The sequence below is a fragment of the Talpa europaea genome (genome assembly GCF_964194135.1).
Source record: "Talpa europaea genome assembly, chromosome: 13".
NCBI classification, from domain to species: Eukaryota; Metazoa; Chordata; class Mammalia; order Eulipotyphla; family Talpidae; genus Talpa; species Talpa europaea.
In genome coordinates this window covers 47,628,027-47,652,607 of record NC_140080.1, presented here as the reverse complement: position 1 = coordinate 47,652,607, position 24,581 = coordinate 47,628,027, and the positions used below count along the sequence as shown (strand labels likewise).

Sequence of the window (24,581 nt, the reverse complement as noted above, 5' to 3'; positions counted from 1 at the left end):
ATCCTCTCAGCCTTCTCCAGTCAGTGTATGTGCTAGGCTTAGTGCTTCACCATTTGGCCAGCAGAGGGTTCCATAGCATTGCAATGAAAGATTGAATTGTATTTCTGGGATGGGACCTGTCTCATTTAGATCTTGTACTTGGCAGCTTTAGCATTTTTTGATAAATTTTAAAAAATATTTACATTTTATGTAATATAAAACTGTAAAGAAAGACATTTTGGATTTGGTATAGTAACCCTATAGAATTAAATTCTTTTCAGTTAGTGGAAAACTAGCCAGTGCAAAAACATTTTTCCCTATAGTTTTTTTATACCAGCACTTTAAATTAGAAATTTAATTGAATTATGTAAGTTTCAGTGTCTAAATTTATCTCCTGGATGTGGTGTTTGTAGGTCTCCATCACATTTTTGCCTAGGGATAGAGGGGATTATGCCCAGTTTTGGGATGTTGAATGTCATCACCTTAAAGAGCCTCACTTGAAACACACCTTAAGGTTTCAACTCTCTGGACAAGTGAGTAATACGCTGACTTTAAGTAAATTGTGTGTATATAATAAACACTAAGTGAAACTGACATGACAAATTAGCTTGAAAATGGAGACTATTTTCCTAGTTTCATTAATTTTGTTGTGCAGACCTATAATTTTAATTTTCTCACTCATCTTCATTGATGGGCATGTTTGAGGTCTAGATTTGGCTGTCCAAAGTCTATGTTTGACTTAACTGTGTGTGTGTGTGTGTGTGTGTGTGTGTGTGTGTGTGTGTGTGTGTGTGTGTAAGAAACTGAGTAGTACAAAGGATAGGACTGTGATTTGGGGAATTGTTAAATCTTCTGTGATTTAACAAATCTTCTGTGATTTGGGGAATTGTTAAAAGTCACAAAGGAAATTGTAAATTTGAATAGGTAAATGGTCGTATATTCCTAGAGTATTTATTTCTCCTTCCTCACCCTTTGTTTTTTTAATACAGAGTGTCAGATCAAAAAATGAACCTGAAAATTCATCTATTTTCACAAATACTCTAATTAAAATTAATAATATAGTTAAGCCTCAAAATCGAGCTATATCAGAAGCTTCTGCTCTCATGCCTGGGTATGTTGTTTTTGTCATTATGAATTTTTTTTCAGTACTGTAATTACCGAGGTAAAATGTTCAGTGACTTTACTTATGAGATTGCATGTGTTACCACTTCAGTCAAGATAGAGAATATACTTCATCCTGGAAAGTGCCGATGTTTTCCCGTTACAGTCAGCCCCCACCATCACCCCCATCCCAAGATTTGTTCTGCTTTGATCTTCACTGTAGGTTATTGTGCTTGAATTTCATTTACATATGTACTCTTTGTATCTGGTTCTTTCACTTAACAACATGTTTTTTGGGACTTATTCATAGTGTTGAGTATACTTATAGTTTGTTCTAATGTGCTGTCAAGGCAGGTGAAGAGAAATGAACAAATTTGAGAAGTATTTAGAAAGGAAATTTGAAGGCCTCAGTGATGTAATCGATTAGGTAAAGGAGTGGGTGTGAGGGTGAAGGGTGGCTTTCAGAAACCATTTCCAGATATGGGAAATACAAGTGGAGGTCATATTTGAAGGGAAGTGTCCCAAGTTTAGTTTGTATGTGTGCATGTGGAGATGTATTTAGACAGCCTGGAGAAGGTAAATTGTGTGATGATTGAATGCATAGGTATGTCTCAAAGCCTGAGCTAAGATACAAATCTGGGGTCACATTGGTGTGAGGTCACTGAATCACCCAAAATGACTGACCTAGGAATAGTGTGGGTGAGCAGTTAGTGATGTCCAGGACCAAGCCTAGGGACTACAACCCTAGAGGTGAGGGTTTGGAGGTGAGCTACAAAGACTGAGGAAAAATAAAAGTCAACTGTGGACCCAGGAAGCCAAGGCAAGAAGAAGTGGTCACCACTATCAAATGCAAGCAAAACAAAGCTCTGTTACGCTCTCAGATTACTCCATATCCCTATGAGAATGAAGACTGTCCAATGGACAACACTAGGATGAAAGGGGCAAAGGTGGTATCTGTCTGGTAGAGCAGCCCCCCAGCACCTTCATGAGAGTCCTCCAGATGTCAGTTTGTTAAACTAAGATGTGAGAGAAAATAAAAATTTAAGCAACACTTCATAACTTAATATATAAAAATAGCTTATTTTTAAACCAATTTCCAAAGCAGGCAGCTTGACTTGACTCATCGCGGCGTTTATGCCCCAGAAGATATGTATCAGTTTCTGCCGACTAGAGTTGGGGAATCAAGGACATTAAAAGTGAATTTGCGAAATAATTCCTTTATTACACACTCGGTAAGTTGGATATGCTGTTGTTGGTTTTGGAAAAGTAAATGTACTGTTTGGTAAACAATTTCCAATAGAAACATGCATTTGTAGGTTATATTTTGTAATAATGAGCTATTTTTTAAATTACCTTTAATATTGTATATGAAAGGAAGCTCATGGCAAACCCTTTATCTGAAAATCAAAAATACTTAGTATTTGTTTTCATAGTTTTGGGATTTTTTTAAAATTTTTCTCTTGTTACACTGAGATTTCTGGGTAACATTTACTCTAGTCAAAGCTAGAGCAGACTCATGTTAAGATCCCCTTAAATGTGTTTTGATCACATGAGCACTTATTGCCTTAACCTAATTTTGTGAATATACTTATATTTGTAAAATGTATCTTTAATTAAATGCATCATATAATTTTTGCATGCTCAAATAATCTAACTTGAATGACTTCATAAAGTATTTCATATTAAATTCCAGCTGAAGTTTTTAAGTCCCAGAGAGCCTTTCTACGTCAAACATTCAAAATATTCGTTGAGGTGAGTTTATCGTAAGTCAGTACATTCTTATCCTAGTACAGGACTTTGTTTTCAGGACAGTAGACTTTCTTGGGGATTTAGATCTGGTGAGATCTTCATCTATTGCAGCCTCTCTTCTTTGTCACCAATACCGTGGGCATGTACATGCTTGTGGGTCTTCAGCAATAAGGAGCCTGCAGAGAATACATTCTTGATGCTCAAAGGGCTGCTTTACAGTGTAGCAGCTTTGAGTAGTGTGTTGAATCTAGCGTGTGATTGTCAATATTTTGCCAGTCCAAAAGTACATAGTGTCTTAATTATCTGATGATTAACTTTAGAGTAATTCTGCCCCAAGTGTTATCTTTATTGTGCTGAGAATGAAGGATTTAAAGTTTCACTAATTGGTACGAAAACCTGCCCAAGTTGGGAAAATTTACATTATGGTATTTTTCAAGTTGTCGTTCTTCAAGTATCCTATATTAAATCAAGACCTCATTCTCTTGACCTCTTTTTTGCTAATTTCCTTTTTCCTGTGATGTATATTTAAATTAAAATTGCAAACTGGATTTTCACTGATATTTAGAATTTCAACAGGAAGATTCTATTAGACTTAATACAGAAGAATAATTTTATCTTTAAATCTTTCCGCTTAATAGTTATAAAATCTTTAATTTTAGCATTCAGTGGCTATTTCAGAAATGCTACTTTCTGTGAGAATTTGCAGCACTCTGCACTTATTCTAGGACTGTCTTTCACGAGTGCTGTCCTCCAGAATCTTTCATCTCCCACCACTTCTCCCCCATCTGAACTATAGGCCATCCTGGTGACCTAAGGGATGAATCTCAGCATTATCACCACTGTGGCCTGAGTTCAATCCCAGCCACGGAGCTAACCCACATTATGGCACAGCAGACCTTTCCTGTCTCGCATGCTTCTTCCCTCAGCAGTGTGCTTAAGTAAATCTGCCTGTTCTGCTCCCCACTCTGTCTGGTGATCCTCTTACACCCATGCACCTCTGGCCTATACCCCAGTTCTTCTATGTAAAAAAAAATAAAATAAAAATAAAGGAATTAAGCTCTATCTTTGCCTCTAAGGAGACTGACATGAAGATACGGAACTCTGCTAATTCAATGGTGAATATATCTAGGTAAAGTCAATAATGAATATATCTAAAAGTTACTGTCAGTCTCCCAAAGCCTCAGTTTCTTCATCTGTAAGAGATGGTGATGATGCTCCCGACAGCATGGAGTTGTAGAGAAACAGGAAGATGTGCAGATGCTGATGCAGTCATGGAAAGCCCTCAGCAGACGGTAGCAGCCTCAGCATAATTGAGCCTTCCCTTTAGTTTATCCTTACTGGCAGGATCCTGTAATACTAACACCACAGATTTTGATTGCACATCAAGGGTTTGCACTGATTTTTCCCCCACTTAATCCCTTTAACAACTATATAGGAGAGAAAGACCTAAGGTTAAAGAACTACAAATCCAGTTTTTCCAGCTTCTTTGTTCTGAGTGCCTATCTCCCAGCAGGCTGTGCATCTCAGGATAGTGAATGCCTGTCCCAATAGAAGTCAGACTGGTACTGTGAGTACTCAAACATTGGTAATTACTGCTAATAAACACAAAGTGGCAGAACTGCACTAGAAATTCATTTCTTTATAAATCCTTTAAATTTCCAATTGTAGTTTTTAGTGATAATAGCTACTCACTGATAATAGATACTGAATAAATTATCCTCAATACTGTTACCTGATTTCAAACTTTATTGTAAACTGTACTGTTAATTCTGCATCCCATTTATTCTCTACCCAGGTCACATTCCAGATCTTACCAGCTTTTTTTTGCAGGTGTTTATCTTCAAATATGAAGTAGATCAAGGGGTATACTTCTGTGTAAATTAGCATACACACTTGTCATAAGTTACTGCAAAAGGCTTTTCTTTTCTGGAAGGGTTTATGTGTCAAGGAGCTCTAAAAAATGATTTAAAAAAAAAAGTTTCAAGAAATCTTACAGATTCTCACCCCCCTTAAAGAAACAGGTATCAAAATTTTTTGAAACAGTGTTTACATACGATTCATCTGTACTTTGGTAAAGAGTAATTTAAAATAGCTTGTTAAATTGTTCAGCTTTGTATCACTGCTTCCCATCTTATGGCAAGAGGATGGTGCACTGAAAACTTGCTGCTGTTAAAACATTCGTTTTCCAACTTTCGTTACTAAATTCATGCAGTCTCCTTGATGATATCCTTTAATTTGCTTTCACAGATTTTTTAAAAGTTCTATTTCAGCTGAAATTTCTAAACCAACTCATCTACCTTGAGCTTTTGCAGAAAAAGAACCTTACCTGTTCCATTATGATAGCATTACAAGCAGCAGAGTCTGTTCCTATTGTGGAAAGAAGGAACAAGACCAATTGCATGAAAGAGATCTAAGAGGAATTTGGGGTGGTATAATGTAGTTGATATTGAGGTACTGTATATTCACAGAATGCTGACAGTACCTTAATTGAAATATAATTTTGGCAATTAGCATCTCTTTTTTCATCATTTAATTTTTTTTAAACAATATTATAGCATTATTCCTTCTGTGAACCTACCTGAATTGAGAGTAGTTGAGTAGCACCAGCTACTCCTAACTATTCTTTCTTCTCCTCCTTTTCTTCCTGAATTATCACATACATTATGGGAAATGTTGCGTAAAACAGTTTAAGTGAGAAATTCAGTGTTTATAAATGACATGGCATTTTGCTTAGCTTCCACCTTTTTTCCTGGAGACCAATTTTGAAATATATGTGTTCATTGTCAGCTATTTAAAAGTAGAATCTTATAGAGTTAAACTTATTGATTTGATTCCAGTGCTAGAAATGTTTAAGCTGTCAAAATGGAGCATGCTTTTCTATGTAGTCTAGAGCATGTTAATGGTATCTAAAAGAACAGAAGCCAGAAAAAATATTTTTAAGCAAAAATTGGACAGTTTACATAAGCAACCAGTTTAATATCACAAGATTTGACCATATTATTAATTTCATTTATTTTTTAATTTTTATGCTTTGAAGATTAATTTGATATTATATAGTGGCAGATACTGACATACTTTACCATGTACTTAAGTACTTAGCATCACTGATCCATACTTTGGTACTTGATCATGATGAGCTTCCAGAAAGCATTCATATTTACTATTATGGAGTGTGAGGTAAATGTGTAATGTAACAAATTCTAACATCAAATTTAATAGCAACAGCTCCAGTATAAACTTAATAAAATATGAATTAGAAAATCACCTGTGTAAAGCACTATTTTTTTAATATTTTATTTTACATAATTCTCATATCAGTTTTCATTTTTGCACAATGTATGCATTTTCATTTTGGTTATAGTCCCCATACAATTGCACCCCCCTCATTTTGACCCTAATCCTCCTTCTCCCTGCCAACCCAACCCCCCTCCCCCCCACTCCCCCCTACCCCCGGCCTCTGGTTTATAGTTGCTTGTTGATTTTGACTTTTTCTTTGTTATAGTTAGTCTTTTTCCTGGTCCCTTATTTAGGTTTTCTAAATTCCTGCTATGAGTGAGACCCGTAAAGCACTATTTGACTTAATGAAATAAATGCTCGATCATGGGAAACTTTTTTTTTCCTTCATTTTTATTTTTTAATTAATTTTTTTTATTTTATATATTTTTTACATAATTTTTCGTTTTTGCACAATGTATGCATTTTCATCTTGGTTCTGGCCCCCATACAATTCCCATCCCCCTTGTTTTGATCCTACTCCCTTCCCCTCCCCATCCCCCCATAGTGTGTCTCTGGTACATACACACAATGGAATATTACTCAGCTATCAAAAAAGATAAACTCATACAATTTGCAGCAACATGGATGGAGCTAGAAGGGATCACGCTCAGCGAAAAAAAGCCAGAAAGAAAAAGAAAAATACTGGATGGTCTCACTCATAGCAGGAATTTAGAAAACCTAAATAAGGGACCAGGAAAAATACTGATTATAATAAAGTAAAAATTAAGATCATGGGAAACTTTTATGATACATCCATAGGTTTAAGTTTTACTTAACAGGATAAAAGCTGGTTTCTTTTCATGTAAGAATGACTTCTTTCAACTTTGGAGAAGAAACAGGATTTTGCTACACTGTCTCACTTGAGAATATTTACACTGAGATAGTGGAGGGTGTTTGTTCTTATTAAAGTGTTCTAATGTATTTGTTCCAAATATTAGACATTTTGACTTTGGACAAGAGTTTATAAAATATAATTGCTGCTTGAGAGGAATAGTTAGCTTGCTTTGACAGGTAGAACAGATTCTCTTGATAATCAGGAGAAGCAGTTGCCAGCCATTCATTAGCCACATTTGTTCATTAGAGTGCTACCCACTCTCTGACACTTCCAGAGTAACAACATGACTTTATTGTCTGTGGGATACGTGAGGTAATAATCATCTTGCTAATATGGACCTTTACCAAGGCTGGTAAGGCCCCTTGCAGGGCTGCTTATAGTAATTCCTCACACTGGCATACACAACAATATAAATGGGCAGCATTCCCTCCAGAAGTTAAGAGGGTGGCCTAGTGTATATGTGTTTGAGCATGAATGTATGTTGGAGATGTTTGTTTCAGTGAAAGTGATAGATTACAAAGGAGGTAATAGAGAAAAGGAAACATTGATAATGGTTTTTTGTAAAGGTGGGATTTCTCTGGACATTTCGTACCAAAGTCACAGCCAAGGACCATGACACTATCACTGAAAAGCAGGAATGTATTATTTCTTTGAAGATGACACCTTGGCTGTATTAATGTGCTGGGTTTTTATATTCCTTTTATTTATTTATTTTAAGATTTATTTTTATTTATTTATACAAGCACTGGATACAGTCAGAAGCGCGGGAGGGTGAGAGAATTCACCAGAGCCAGAGCGGGGAACAGAGCAGGCAGAAGGACCGAAGTACACTGCTGAGGGGAGCAGCGGGCGGCAGGAGAGGTCTGCGCGCCATGTGGGACCCTCCTCCAGTGGCCGGGGAGCAGCTGGGGATCGAACCGGTGCTGCAGAGGCTGCGGGCAGCTTCGCAACCCAGCGCTCAACCGCTGCGCCACCGGGGAGGCCCCTTTATATTCCTTTTAAATTAAAAAACATCAATGGTTTAGTTTGTGTGTTCTAATAAGCCATTTAAATGAAAATGGGGCAGGTAGTAAATGAGGTGGTTTAGAATGCACTTCTATAACAGCCTCTGGACTGCTAATTCATGTTTGTTCTCTAATGTTTTTGCTGTAAGATTAGCAAAAGTTTTGAACTAGACCTCTGTTGGGTTCCGCATACTTTCTCTTTTCCTTTTTTCGTGTGTGTGCATGTGTGCATAGAAAAAGATAAAGCGGTTCCTAATAATTGTGCAAGGTACTATGACATCTATCTTACTGGCAGTATTCTATAGTCATGTTAGACTTAAGGGTTTTTCTAAATTATGTTCCAGTTTATTCACAGTACCTGTAAATAAAGCAAAGGATAAAATCTTTATCATAATACTTCTTAAAAAATCCCTTCCTTCGTTGAGCATGAACCAGTACTGTCTTCCATTTGAAATTTGTTAATAATGGAATCTTCCAGAGATTTCTTTTGGAATATTTTATTTTAGTTATTCATAAATTATAAACTTATGTTGACAATCATACTACTTTATTCTGAGTATTGAAAAACTAACATGAAAGAGAAAATTGTGCCTCAATTCCATGGACTGCATGCCCTTTTTTTAAAAAACACATTTTAGTTTTGACATGGGGAAGTAAGTTATAATGCATTTGAGGAAAATAACCCAGACTTTTAAGTAAAGATATATTATGTATTATCAGTTATATCCAGGAAAGCCTTTAAAACACTTAAAACTGTTTTCTGAATTTCTAGCCCATTGTGCTGTTGTGCACAAACAGCAGGAAATAACAAAAGGAAAGCATGTATCAGTTCTGAGTGCTGAACTCTCCCTTTGAAGTAACATTTGCTTACAACACAGTATATGATTTAGGGGAGTAGGTTCACACCCCTCAGTTGTATGTCACCAAACCACATCCACCCTAAAGCACCCCCCACAGTCCTTTACCTTAGACCTGGGCCCCTCCAACCTTTGTTCCTGTCCCCTTTTGTATTCCCCTTTAGTATCCTCAGTTCTGCAGTTGCACCTTTCTAGAGATTGTTTTGGTTTAGTTTTGTCAGTATGTCACGTTTGATTCTTGAACTTTAAAACATGTCACTCTAATTATAATAAAGAAAAAATCAAAATCAACAAGCAACTATAAACTAGAGACATACTGGGGGCCGGGAATGGGGGTGGGTAGGAGAGGAGGGATTAGGGTGAAAATAAGGGGGGTAGGAACTGTATGGGCAATATAACCAAAATGAAAACGCATACATTGTGCAAAAATGAAAAATGATACAAGAATTATATAAAATACAAAAATATAAAAAAAATGTAGCTCTGAGATAAGACTAAGAGAGAAAATACCTTCCTTCTAAGGAAAATCTAAAAGATACCAATTTTTACTTATTTGATTGACTGAGTTGATAACCTCACACAGGCTATGTTCAAGTGTCTGCCCTCTCATTCACCATGGGAGTAAAGGTATCTTTGAAGTTCTTGGGACTTAACGTTTTATAAACAAAAACTTGTTAACATTCTACTTTTAAACAGAGCCCCCTCATTATCCACCTCAATATAATCTGAAAGAGCTTCCAGGATTTTTAATTAAGGTTTCATAAATTACTTGTGGCAGGAGATTCATTTGTTACTGTAGACCACGCTGCTGATATCTCTTCTCTTTACAGAGCTCAACATTACATCAACATGCCTGTGCAGTTCAGACCAAAGTCAGCGGGCAAATTTGAAGCTTTACTTGTCATTCAGACAGATGAAGGCAAAAGTGTTGCTATTCAACTAAGGGGGGAAGCTCTTGAAAAAAATTAACTTGAATACATATTCTGTAAAGTAAATTGCATTAGCTATATTTTGGTAACTTTATTTGTCCACACTACAATTATGCTTTTGTATATATTTTGTACTATAAGTTGGATATGTATAACTAGATTTGTTTTCGTTTTGAGCAGTTAACACTGAGGGACCTGACTGGAAATATCATGTATCTAGCCTACAGTATTGTGATTAACTTTTATAGGGGAGAAGAGAGCTCTATTTTTACATTGATTATGATATTTTAAATAACTATGATGTATATTTTAATGTGGCTTACTAAAAAATAAACTTAGTTTCCACTGAACTTGTCCTTTTAATGTCTTGCAGAACTCAGAATATCACTTTATTCTGCTGAATATTTCTAAGCTACTGGGTCTGTTCTATGATTTTCCTTTTTTATTCAACAAGGGTCCGGAGATAGGCCCTTGGTGGGGAGGTCAGAGCCAAAGAAGGGACAGTTTCTCCTGCTGCATCCTTCAGGCATCCATAGCAGCATCTGGGGACAGACAGGCAAGGTGATTGCAGGCTGCAGGTGGGGCTGAGCCTGTGGACGGACTGGCCTGGCCTGGCCTGGCCTGGTTTAGTATAGATGAATAAGCAGGTTAATACCAGCTAAATGTCACACAACACGTAAGTGTTGGGACAGGAATCCAAGCCTTGGTTTTTCTATTTTGAGTGCCCTGTTGCAAATAATAGAAACTGTTCTTGAAGTAATTAGGGGAAAAGTAATCTTGGTATATGTCCTCTTTTTAAAAGTTTTATTACATTGCTTGTTAAACAGCCCTGAGATCACAAACCTTCAGGTCCCAACTAAGTCAACACATTTGACATAGTCCTGATTGTCAAACAGGGAAGACCTGAATTTTGTAGAATTCAGTGGTGATTAATGTGCCTCATCATTGCTGACTTAATAAGTCTAGAAATGAGACTGAGTAAGAGGGCATCTGTTTTTAGTCTTCATTTAAACTGAGGAAGGGATGATTTTATACATACAATACACTTTTTCATGTGGGGCACATTTCTGGGCTGTTTTCTCATAAATGTGAACTTCCTTCTTGATAAGACTTTCAGATGCAAGAAGCCCTCCACTGCTTGACTCAGATTCTCATATTTTGGTTGACCCACAGAGCTGCCCTTCTATAGAATCAGCATGAGCTAATGCAAGCTTTTCTACTTTGCTGTACTTGGCATTTGGTTCCTGAAAGCTTTGATGCAGGGCATGGAAGTCATCCTCCAGATGCATCAAGAGAGGATGTGGTGGGGAGGGCACCAGGCAACTGACTTTGCTATTTCCATGAGGGTCACCTCTAGTAGTATTACGCTTACTTTCAACTCACAACTTCTTTGGAATTGTTTTTATTGAACTACCCAGAGTCCAGTTTGTCCTAATGCAGGAACCATGCTCTGATCTGCCATCTCTAGTCTGGTTCCCCTCACAGGCTCTTCCTCAGGCATCTCCATTACCCAGGAGTTGGTCTTTCAACATCTTTCACAGGGCCCCTCAGGAGGATATTTCCACCTGTCTTTCAGGTCCTCAGGGAAGTTGGGCCATCAGGCTGGACAATATCTGTTGGATTGCATACTTTCAACCTGACACAGGGATAGGACTGGCTGGGCTTGTCTACCTCTGAAACCTCAGTGGTGAAGTACTGTTGACCTACGGTGCACAAATTTTTTTTTTAATATTTTATAAAATATATATTTTACATCATTGTTCTTTTTTTTAAAACAATGTTTCTTTTCTCAGGTGTAGTCCCCATAGAATTTCCACCACCAATTCACCCATGCATCATCACCATAGTCCTTTGTGCTCTTCTCACCCTTGTTTTGATCCCTCTCCCTCCCTCCCCTGCAGAATGTTTGATTTATAGTTGCCTATTTCCTTTTGTTTTTATTTTTGTATTCTTCCCCTGATCCTTTATTTGGTTCCCCTATATTCCTCCTATAAGTGAAACTATCTGATATTTTTCTTTTTTCCTTCTGGCTTATTTCACTGAGCATAATCCCTTCCAGCTCCATCTATGTTGCTGTGAATGGCATGAGTTGATCTTTTTTGATTGCTGAATAGTACTCCATTGTGTATATATAGCACGTCTTCTTGATCCAGTGATGTGCTTCTATCTCCCTAATGAACACAGCCACAAAAATCCTGAATAAAACCCTAGTGAACCAAATCTAACAATGCATTTTAAAGGATCTAACACCATGAACAAGTAGGATTCATATCAGGAACACAAGGATAGTTTAACATCTGAAAATCAATAATTCACATCAATACAAAGATAAAAATCGTATCAATAGATGTTTACAATGTATTTGATAAGATCCAACATCCACTTGTTTTGGAAAAAACCTTGAAAACCGGGATAAACAAAACATACCTTACCATAATAAAACCCATGGGTTACAATAATAAAACACAATAAAACATACAGGTTATAATAAACCCCTAGCTAATATTCTCAACAGTGAAAAATTGTTGAGTACAAGACAAGAATGTCAACTTTCACCGTTGGTATTTAACATAGTATTAGAAGTTATAGCTAGAGCAATTAGACAAGAGAAATATATAAAAGGAATCCAAGTTGAAAAAGTTATTTGCAGATGACATGATAATATACTTAGAGAAATAATCAGTTTAGCAAAGTGGTAGGGTATATAAACACAAATCAGTTGCATTCCCATATATGAACAATGAGATAGAAAAGAAAATTAAGAAAATTATCCCATTTAAAATTACATAACAAAAAAATTAAATACCTAGGAGCAAACCAAACAAAGGATGTTAACTATACAAAGAGAACCACGAGTTATTGTAAAAAGAAATAAAAGACACAAAGAAATGGAAAAATATTCCCTGCTCATGGATTGGAAGAAGATATGTTGTCAAAATGGTCATTGTACTCAAAGCAATATACAGATTCATCACATTTCAAAGAACTGGATCAATACTACTGAAATGCATATGGAACCACAAAAGACCCCAAACAGCAAGAGCAATCTTGATGAAGAAAGAAAATGGAGGTGTCACACTTCCAGACCTCAAACTATATTATAAAGCCATAATAATTAAAACAGACTGGTACTGTAACAAAACTAGACACAAAGACCAATGGAATAGGCTGATTTAATAAATCAACCATATTGTATGGACAGTTACTCTATGACAAAGGAGCCTAAAACATAGACTGGAACAGGGATAGCCTGTTTTTTTTTTTTTAAAGATTTATTCATTTATTTATACAAGCACTGGGTACAGTCAAGCACGGGAGGGTAAGAGAATTCACCAGAGCAGAGCGGGGAGCAGAGCAGGCAGAAGGACCGAAGTACACTGCTGAGGGGAGCAGCAGGCGGCAGGAGAGGTCTGCGCGCCATGTGGGACCCTCCTCCGGTGGCCGGGGAGTGGCTGGGAAGCAGCCGGGGATTGAACTGGAGCCATGGAGGCTTTGGGCAGCTTTGCAACCCAGCGCTCAACCACTGCGCCACCGGGGAGGCCCCAAAGGTAGCCTTTTCAGTAAATGGTGTTGGGAAAACGGGACAGCTGCATGAAAGAGTGTAGTTAGCCACAATCTCACACCATACACCAAAATGAACTCAACTTAAATCAAAGACTTGGATATAAAACCTGAAACCATAAAATACATAGAAGAAAACAGGCAAAACATAGGAATACCTTTAGGGATTCCTCCCCAACAGCAAGGAAAACAAAACAACATAAACAGCAAGGACTGCATCATACTAAAAAACTTCTGTATAGTAAAAGAAACCATACCTTAAAAACCATACCTGAATGAGAAAATATGTGAACATCATACAACTGACAAAGAACTGATATCAAAGATACCCAAAGAACTCATAAAACTACAAAAACAAAAGAAATAACCCAATCAGAAAATAGGCCAAAAAACTAATCAGATACCTCTCCATTAAGGGCCTTCCTGGTGGCCTAGATGTTAAGTCTCAGTGCTACCACTGCGATGGCCTGAGTTGGATCCCCAGCCAGGGAACAGCAAACTTCCGTATTGCCCGCTGTTCCCCTCAGCAGTGTATTTCAGTAGATCTGCCTGTTCTGCTTGCTCCGGCTCCTGGCAGGAGGGCAGCAACCTTGGCCCATCCCAGCAGCACAGTGTTCCAGGTCACATAGTCTCCTTTATTTTTTAAAGAACAAAATTCTACATGTACCACATTTTTATTAGGATTTTGCACATCTTTTTTAGCTGTGTTAGAATGTTTTGAAATCTGGCATAACAGTTATTAATGCTTTAGTTACAAAGCTATTCAGAGTTTTAGTTGTTCCCAAATGCTTCTTGTTATCTCAGTTTTAGTGTGCCAATGTGGGGGTTGTTAGGAATATGTAGTTTGCATAATAGTATTTTTGAATAAAATGATCCAGAAACTAAACATCAAGTCTCCCTAAAGTAATCCCTATATTTACTACCTTTCCAATAATAGTATCTACAAGGTATGTTTTTTAGGTGGGAAGATGCTTCTGGAGTTGATAAGGAGCATGCACGGATAACCAGGACACTGCTGAGAGGAAGAGTCTCAGGCAGACTGGTCCTGCCCAGTGTCAGGTAGGGACTTCCACTGTCAGCCCCCTGGCATGATGGGGCAAGGGGAGAGACAGACACTCCCTGCGAGAGAGAATGAGGGCACTGGAGGAACACTGCTTTTCTACTGACACTTCCATCCTTCCCTCCACCCTCCAAGAAAGGAGTCCATTCCAGGCTTTCTCTCTTCCAGTGGCCAGTCCCCAGGACTCACACTTCCCTTCCTGCCCCACGTCAGTGGGTTGGTCTGCTGGCTCCTCAGAAGAGAAATGTCAGGACGCCCCAGACAACAGCAAAACTGGTGTTTCATCATCTGTCAGAATCCTGTGTCTCCTGTCTGGTAGAGGAGACTTGTGGAAACAGGCTGGCAATGTGTTTCATGGGTCACTTCAAATCCTAACATCATTAGTTTAGAGACCTGGGTGAGACCGGCTTATGAAAAGAGGAGTACAACAGAACAGACCCCAGTGGACCCAAATACATGCAGAAATTTATCATATGGCAAAGGTGACATTTCAATGGGGAAAGATGGGTTATCCCCACACTTCTACATTTTTGTAATCCCCACATTTTTGTTCATTTATAATGAAACAAAAGCTAAAAGCCACATAAGTTAGATGAAAAATCCAACTACATACAAATTAAATTTTCTAGGTGGAAAAAGCATTGCCAGAGTCAAAATACAAATGACCATCTGGAAAGAAATTTGCAACATTTATTTCAAGGGGCTGTAGCAAACAACAATCTAATAGAAAAATAGGCAAAAGACATAAGAAGACATAGAAAGGGAATACAAGAAACACTTTCATTTAATTTTTAAAACGTGTCTGTCAACCAGTTTTGAAATAGCCTCTGTCTTGGTGGTCTAAAGCGACACACGTTCCTCTCACCCTTGAGGGGCCCAGACGTGGGATGCAATGCCTCTCGCCCACACTTGCCTGGGCCAGGCGCTAGGCTGCCGGTAGCTTCCTGGGCGCCAGTGTTTTCTCATTCTCTTGACCAGTAGGTGTCAGATCAGGCTTTCCTCATGGTGAACACAGAGCTGTGGGAAAGACGGGTCTTGCCTGGGAACTAGCCCATTGTCACGTCTAACCCACTTTCCACAGGCCAGACTGTCACACAGGCAAACCCAACATGGAGGCCTAGAAAATGCTGGGTGTTGTTTCACTTATTACAGTAAGGTATGAAGCGTGTGGAGCCAGCTCTAAGATTACTGTGATATACATTTGAATAGGGAATTCGAGCTTACGTTGTAAAATACAAAGGGTTTATAGTAAAAAGTCTCCAGTGCACCAGTTGTGAAATGACTCTCCCAGAAACAAATGAGAGTGCCAGTTTCTTGTCTATTTTTCCTGGTGCATGCGTGTGTGTGTGTGCATGTGTGTGTGTGTGTGAAAAAGAGAGAGAGAGAGACACTGAGAGAAAACCAGGCTGGCAAGCTTCAAATCCCACCTTCCTTAACTAGTTTTGTGACGTTGTGCTATTTGAGCTGAGGTTTTCCTCATCAGTACAATAAATATAATAACATCTATTTCGTCTTTTTTTTTAAGATTTTATTTATTTATACAAGAACTGGGGTACAGTCAGAGACGGGGGAGGGTGAGATAATTCACCAGAGACAGCGGGGAGCAGAACAGGCAGACAGACTGAAGACACTGCTGAGGGGAGCAGTGGGCACCACAGGAGAGGTCTGCCACGCCATGTGGGAATCTCCCTGGCTGGCGGGAATCGAACCGATGCTGCAGAGGCTGCAGACAGCTTCACAATGGTACGCTCAACCTGCTGCGCCACCGGGGATGCCCTATTTCATCATTTTGTTATGAAAACTAAATGAATAAATATTACATATTGTTCAGAACAGTGTGACACATAATTGAAATAAAAGTGTTATATCTATTTTAGTTTCTCATATATGTAGTTTCTCATATATACTCATCTAGTTTTTCAAGCACAGTGTACAGTGTGCTAGCTTTTAATGAGACTTTTAAACACACCTTGGAAATCACTCTGTGTTAGCACATGCAAACTGCCTCATTCCCACTAATGACTGTGTGGTGTATCTTTGTCCGCTGTGCTATTATTATTTATTTAACAATATTTATTTGATGTACATAATGTTTATTTCAGTTTTTTCTAGAACAACAGTACTGCAGAGAATGTCTCCCTACATATGTCATTTCACATATGGTCAAGGGTATGTGCAGGGTAAAATTCCAGAAGCGTGGAATTGCTGAGCCAAGGGGCCGAGCAGTTTTGATATGGATAGACATTGTCATGTAGCTTCCATAGGGGTGGAGCAAGCTTTACTGGTCAGAAATTTGTGAAAATTACCTGTTTCTCTATATCCTTGCCAAAATAGTTTGTTAACAACTTACTTTTTCCACTCTAATAGGTGAAAAGTGATGTCTACTGCATGAGTGGATTTGGAGCAGTCACAGTGGATGGCCCATGAGCAGCCATCCCTCGCAGCCTTCCAGGTCTCACTCCGGCAAGGGCCAAATGTTCCCGATGCTGATTTTCTTAGTATCCCTTATAGCTAAAGCTCTAAAGAGACCCCGGGAAGAGGCTCCATCCTTCCCCTTAGACTCTGCTGCTGTCACATGTGACCTGGAGCAATGGCAGCCACCTGTGACCAAAAGTGGACAAATATGAGGGCTGGATGACAACTCTAAACATAGTGAGGCTGGGGTGGACACACAGGCCCCTTAGCCATGACAAAATTGCCCACCCTAGCCTCCTGTTGTGTTAGGATAATGCCAGCCAGCACCAAGCTAGGATCCTGCAGGTGTTACCTCACCAGCCAGTGCCTGTGGACTGTCACCTGCTTATGTGCATGGGGACCATGATTTCAAGCCTGTAACAAGAGTTGCCTCCAGGCAGAACCACAGGGGCCAATGTTCCCAGCTAGCTTGGGGGGAGGGGGGCACTTTTCCTTGGACTGTCTCAATTTTCTACTGTGTTGAGTGAGTATTAACTATCTTTGTAATAATTAATTTTTTAAGGTAAACAAAACAAAGGAATGATTCTAGTAAGAAAAATTTAAGTCTGAGCATAACTGATTCTGCTGACATTCAATAAACTTGAAGGAATGACTCATCAGATTTCATCAAGGTATTAGGGCCAATTTATTGGGCAGCCATTGACAGTGGTTTTCAAGATACTATCTTGCACTAAAATTTTAGACCAGTTTTTCCTTCTCTAGATCTTGTACTGTGATCCCTTGATGTTTGCACATGTGTCTCTGCTGAACTGCAGTGTGGGGATTTCTTCCTCCGGGTCAAGGCTAAACTCTCAGCAAAGGTACCTAGGTAGTGGGTACTCCATCTACACAGCTTTACTTACAAAGTCTGTTCTGATTTGGAGTTCTTGGGCTAAGTGGCTTTGTTTCTTAGGCATCAGCCACCTTGAGAGTCTTTGGTGAAAGTGAGGCTTCCGAGGGTTGGAGAGGTCTGGAAGGGTTCCTGATCTCAGCGGCAGGGCTGCTCTCTAGCACCTGCCCTGCTTGGGGAAGCAAATTTTAACTACACCCAAATGCCTCTGGTGACAGTTCTCCGTTTGTTCAGCTGCATTACAAGTTTGATTTTCCAATTTCTGTTACTCTAATATCATTCTAAACAGCACACAAGCAGTTTCCAGTGTCTCTAGCTATTTACATCTTTGGATATAAGGATATAAAGATAGCCTGTCTTTCAGGAGCTAAGCTTGAGGGCAAAGGCAACCTTGTCCCCAACCCCTGCCCCAAGTAGCTGGGGTTTTGATTCTTGGATTGTGCACTATTTCCCTTCAAATCCAAGCCTGAGCTTCCCCAAAGCCAACTGAAGATAAGTTACTAAAGACATTAGCCATAAGAAGATGACCCAGAAGAATCAAGAAAAAAGTGCATTGTAAAACAGTATATATTGTGATCCATTTCTGTAAGAAAAACTACTACTAATTGTATGGGAATAGAGAACATTTGCTGTGCTGCTAGCCAGGGTACATTATGGGAATGTTGATGATTCATAATAAATATGTATTATTCTTGTCGTCTGGAAAGGAAAGTGAGGGGGTGGGGGAAGACCAAAACCCAGCAAATATTACTAACCCAATGCACCAGATGATATAGCTAAACCGCTCAAGGGTCAAATTCCAGGGCCAGTTACTATTCCAGCATGGAACTAAGGTTCAGACTGAGAGCAGAGGCGCTTCTTTTTCAAGCTTCTTTTTTTTTTTTTTTTTTTTTTGCTTAGCACAAGTACACATGCATGTGCTTCCTTCAGACATGGGGTGTGCCTGCTCATGGAACCCTACAGAACCAGTGCAACTGGGTGCTTGGCTGCAGCAACATGCGCCAACCTGGCAAGGGAAGGGATTCAGGGAAGTGGGGTGGGAAAGAGCAGATGAGGCCTGGTCCATGGGGCCTGCTCTTCCTGGCTCCCTCCTTCATCATGTGCAAATCACATCGTCTGGCATATACATGTGTTGTGTGTGACGACAATGGGTGGAGGTAGGTGTGCTCAGTGCTGCCAGGTGGTTAAGTACAAAGCAAGGGACCTCGAGGGTGGGGCGGGGTGGCAGAGCCTGGCCCCTTGCCTGAGCCCCTTCCCCTGGCTTTCCTTAAAGACTCACCCCACAAAAGGCTGTCCCTCTGAGGCTGCTCGTCACCAGCCAGAGCCGTCAAGGCACGTCATTCATGTTGCTTTGTGGCCATGTCATTGGCATAATCAGGGAGACTAGGTGGTCACAAAGAGCCTTGAATGAGGTGGTAATTGCATTCCAGGGAAAGGGAGTTAAAGAAAGAGAGACTTTCCTTTTCTCACAAGGCCAGTGAAAGAAGTGACAGCTAATATTTTAAAGCTGGAACAAGATAATTGTGGTCAGAGATCTTTGTGTGTTCTCTGAAAAATGCTGCAGAGCACAATAAATATTCCAACACTGTATGTGTGTGAACACTAGATAACCATTTATAGGGAAACCATTTACATTGACCATTTTGAAAAGTTCAAGTCTAGTCCTTGCAGGCATGAATGCACAGACCACACAGCCCTGAGACAGCGTGGTGTGGAGACGTTGTAGGGCAGCCCCAGGGGCACAGAGCCCCTTGAATGAGGGGGTGGCCTGTGCAGCCCAGGACCCTGCCTGTTTATGCCACTCTCCATGACCACAATGAAGGGCCAGCTACCTGGGAGTGGGTAAAGAAAGGGAAAAGATAACATCCCCCAAATTTTGCAGGCAGCCACGGGGGCAGGGGGAAACCACCCCTTTTCTGGTGTAAGGTTAGTAAAATCAGTCATGGAAGGGCACCCAAACTTCATCATAAATGCTTCCCAACTCCTCTTGTCTGGACACTTCCTATCCCAGGTGCTCAGGCTGCCCTGGTGCCGCTGGGCCTAGAGGGGACCCTGTGCCCACAGAAGGCAAGTGCAGGTGGACACTTGGGCCAGTTTGGGCCTCAGGTCTAGGTAGAGGCATTTGACACTGATGAATTCCCTCTCTGATGCTGTTAGTGTGCTGAGGGCAGAAGAAAACCTGCCGACAAAACAAAGCCTCCCCGAAGACCAAGGAGTGTTCTTGCTTTTTTAAAAAACATCTTTGGACACATTGAAGGCTGACAAATTCTGACTCAATTTTCACTACAAAGTTTCTTTCCTTTCTTTTAGAGTTGGCATCACAGTTCCTGGTGACTAGAGCCAGATGAGCTTCCGAACCACACACAGATGCAGCGAGGAGGGTGATCTGGCTGCAAAGCCTCCCAGAGCTATAGGCCTTTTCACTCCTGCAGGTCTAGACAAAAAACCACAGGGGGCCCATTTACAGCCTGCTCTCTGCATGCAGGCCCCAAGCTTTGCTTGCTGAGGACCCTCCCTGGGGCATTTAAGTGATTCCATTCTTGGTGTTAATGCCCAGAAGGACCCAGGAGGCCACCCCCAACGCCCCCCCCCCCACCATAACCAGGGATTTCCTTTCAATTTAGGGTACCCTCAGTTTCTGCCTTGAAGTATCTTCAGTCTGGTCACAAAAAGGATTAAGTGATGTCCCTGCAGTCTTCTGCCTGTCATCCTTCTGTGGGTGCCAACATGTAACACATGATACAGAAAAGCAAAAAGAAAATCCACAGGTAACTCATTTAGCCTTTGACAAGGGGCTCTCCTACCTTCAAGCCCACCCCGTGAAGACCCTCCTGTCTCCCTGAGTGCTGGCCTTGGGGAGCCATGTGGGGCTGTTTTGATCAGGTTCTCCTGTGCTGACAGAAGGAGCAAGCAATACACAGCCCACTCTTGGGGAACCCTGAAGCAGAGCAGCAGAGGCACCTAGTGGGAGGCCACTCTCCCTCCACAGGGCCAAAGTCTGGGGCAAGGGTGGGAAGGTGGGCAGTCAAGGTGACAGAACAGGACTTGACCTTGATCCAGTGAACAAAGCAGCTTCTGCAGTTGTAGAAGGGAAAGAGTGACTGGAGGTTCCCCTGGGGAGGGGGGAGTAGGAGGAGGGGGAAAGAAAAATCTGCTTTTTCTCCTCCCCAGAGTTAGAAACATGAATACACCTCTCCCCTCCACACAATACCTATATTGAATTTTGATAGAAGGGATGAAAGGTTGCACATCTTGTTGACTTCATATTTTAGCTAAAAACATAAAATTCTCTTATTCTAATGCCATGCAGGTGAAAGTATAAACAAACTATAAATTGTTTTGCTCAGCTCATGAATCTAGTTTCAGGAAAAGTTGTTGGGTGGGTTGGAGGTTTGGGGCAACTCCCGAGCCTGGGAAAGAAGCCCACCCACCATTCAGTCCTCAGGCTGGTCCTTGGCCAAGGGTGAGGGTGGAGCATGCTGGAGATGCCAATCATCTCATCCAGCAAGAGCCATGTAACCGGAAAAGGAAAGGAGACAGGTCTGCATTTTGATATGTAAGTCTGAGCTATCACTTTGAGTGATAAAGCCAAATTACCTGCCAATATGTTTTATTATAATCATAGATGAAAGGGCAGATGCATTTCTACAGATATGTGTGTGTAGATCAGGAGAAATTCAGAATCAAGGGTGCCTTAATTATTTGATACTGGAATTACAGGTGATTCTGTCCTTGTGATTTCCAAATTTTTGAATAACATTGCAAAATATATAAAGAGAATCAGAATTGATGAGGTTGATAAGCAGTCAGACCTTTTGGATTCTGCTATGAAGAGTGTAATTCTGAATATGAGGTGATAAAATGGGTGCCCAAGGTGAGGTCCTATGATGTGGGGCTGCTCCTGTCTCCACCAGACTCCAAATTCCAGCTCTGGATTTGTGCTGAGTGATTGCCGAGCCCCAGAGTGGCGACATGACCCAGGACTGCTGGAGGATGGAATGGACGGGGGAGATGGCACATCGTCCAGGTCCCATGGGCTAACTGCTGTGCAGAGCACCAGCTCAGTGGGATCTGGGTCCTGAGGCTGCCCACAGACCAGGCCATGTGTCCAATCTGCCTGTGTTTCCATATCTGTAAACTGGACATGCATACTAACCGCTGCCCTCACCAGGAGATGAGCCCTTGGAGCACTATTCTCAGACTGTGTATGTAGTCTTTCCACTGGGAAAATTTCTTCTCTTCGTGATGATGGTATGTGACTGGGGCCCAGAGTCTAGCCAGGCAACTTTCTCCTTGCCAGCCCCACTTGTGGTGTGCCCTCAGAACGCTTACCTCTGTTCTTGCAGATAGTTAGAATGACTTATGTGGTAATGTATATTAAACATTTTAAAAACTAGTTAGGTTTTTATTCTATCACTTATATAGAATTAGTTATTTTTAGTAAAATAGTGCAAATGTGGGGGACAGGTCACTGTGGGTCTCACCCATACACTCACAGCTGCAAGACACCAATCAGGTTCAGGGTGCAACAAAGGGGATATTGGATAAAAGGAAAGTGTTTCTAAGGCCACAAATGGCCAGATAATGCCAGTAGTCCCAAAACAAAGGCATCTCATGGAAGCTGGTGTTACACTGGTGCCACCATGGATTCCAACTTACGGTGGTAGCTGGAGGTGATTGCAGGTGAAGCTGCTGAGGTGACACTGCAGCAGGCAACAGTAGCATTCGAAAGGCTGAGCTAAATGTCATACTAGACAGTGCTGGATGGAATATTGACAGGAGATAGTGTTGGAGGATCAGAAGCAGTGGACATTGCAGAGGTGGCCAGACACAGGTCAGCAGCACTAGTTAGCACCAGTAAGCTGATGATAGCACTAGAGAAGAGGCATCAGTGTTAAAGTTCTTAGAGATGACTATGTGACAAAAGCAAATAGCTCTTAGAGATGCTGGGCATAAGTCGACAGCAACAGTTCTTTTAGAGACACCAGACATGGGCTAGTGATGCTTTCTGCTGGTGATGTCAGAGGCAGAACTGGAGGCAGTTAGAGAAGTCAAGACTCTGCTAAGGTCTCTGAGTAGGTTGACAGAGGTCTCTGTCCCAACAAATTTTCCTACAGTGCAGTCTGTGGAGGTCTTTGCAGGAATCCTGATGAATCTGCTCTGAAGCCATCTGATGAATCAACTCAAGCGGGTTAGTGCCTTAACTTATATCCTCTTAGGGGCCCTGCCTTTAAGCAAGAGTGGTCCATTTATGATTCCAGTTGTTGGTTGAGCTCCAATCAGATTGATCTATTTATAATCCTGAATGGTCTCAAAAACCTTGAATGACAAGTGAGAGCTTGAACCTCCCTTGTGCATTGGGAGCTCAACCCTGATTGGTCTGTTTACAATTCTGGTGCAGCTATGGTGACCAGATCTCTCCGAAGGTCTGGGATAATTACTGTCACCACCACTGTTGGAGGTTGTCAGCCTGGGAGCTGCCCCACCACAAGCCAGACCAATGCCAGCAGAGCTTGGGGATGTCCCACATGTCTCATGCACAGCAGGCCTCCCTCTCACTGTGGCTACTGAGGTGTTGGAGTTAGCTGTCTAACCCATGGCAATAGTATGTTATATTTAAGGGTAACTTTTAAAAATAGATAATATAAAAATAATAAGCACTTGAAATGGAATAGAATCAGTATGCTGGTGGTGGCTCTTTTTAGTTAGGTGTGTTTCTCCAGGGCATTGATTTTGTTATTTGTCACAGTTGAAAGTGATACTTCATGTAAAGACATAGTTTTAAACAATGATAAATTTTCCATGATTTTTCTCTCTGCAGAGTTAAGCTTTCTGACATTTATTTTACCTAAAACTGAGTTATATTCACTGAATTAAATATTGATTCTAACTTAATTCTGGAGATGATTTTATAAGTTTATCTCCTTCACAGTTTATGAGATTGTTATTTAATTGATTATTAAATACATACCAATCCACAAATGTCTCCAAAATGTTTTGATCTTCAGGGACATAGTAGCCTTTTAAAGTTCCAGAAGTTGTGTATATATATTCTTGAAGAATGTATAGAAACTCTTTTTAAAAAAAGTGTAGGTGACATGCTCTTAATTTCTCTTTTGGTTGCACATCTACCGAATTTCTGAAAATACTTGTCAAATTTATTATTAGAATTGAAGGCAGTGATCATAGACCCTAGAGAATCAGAGTTAATGTATTTTTTAGGTGATATTTCCCTGATCAGCAAATTTTGTCATCCACTGTTAAATGTGAGTAAAAATAAATTTAGTAAAATTTACCTCTCTTGGAATGCTATTTTAAGTTCATGTTCACAATTTAACCCTGTCAAGGTTCATTCAAGGTAGCCAGATTATTCCAGCATGAAATAGTAAACGCACCTGCTTAAACCTCTTTATCTTGCAGGGAAGGCAAACATTGCTCATTAAATGCATTGCTCTTAATGAAATGTACAGTCTATACTAACTGTGTTACAGCCCACTGAAGCAGAGTGATCACTTTGTTCTGACTATCCATGAGGACTAAACAACAGGTAAGTAAGGTCTGTTCCTCTCTGGCACCTTATGTAGTTTCAGGGTTGCATCAGCAATTCCTCACTCTCATCCTCACACCCACCTGGGCACACTTAATCTGACACAGGCTCTGGTACAGAAATATTTTAATAATACCTTCATTTTTTAATTAATATTTTCAAAATTAATTGCTAAGTAATGCTTAGCAATACTTAGACTTAGCTATACTTAAATATAAATGTAGCAAAATATGTGCATGATCTGTGTGTTGACAACTACAAACTCTTATGAAAAAAATAAAAAACCCAAATAAATTGAGAGCTGTACCATGTTTATGGATTGGAAGATTTGATATTGTTAAGATAGCAATTCTTCCTAAACTGAGCTTTAGACATAATA

At 40.2% G+C, this 24,581-nt stretch overlaps 1 protein-coding gene across 1 annotated transcript in view; it reads left to right on the top strand.

Annotated features, from left to right (window-relative positions):
• CEP192 (centrosomal protein 192) overlaps positions 1–9,822 on the top strand; it is a gene marked incomplete at its 5' end in the record, with an annotated part of 111,523 nt that extends 101,701 nt beyond the window's left edge. Inside the window, 5 exons of the mRNA XM_084252672.1 lie at positions 393–512; positions 969–1,090; positions 2,186–2,312; positions 2,774–2,832; positions 9,632–9,822. Of these exons, the coding sequence (XP_084108798.1) occupies positions 393–512; positions 969–1,090; positions 2,186–2,312; positions 2,774–2,832; positions 9,632–9,770 (567 nt within the window). The 3' untranslated portion in view covers positions 9,771–9,822. The remainder of the gene's footprint in view (positions 1–392; positions 513–968; positions 1,091–2,185; positions 2,313–2,773; positions 2,833–9,631) is intronic.
• Between the last annotated feature and the right edge of the window lie 14,759 nt (positions 9,823–24,581).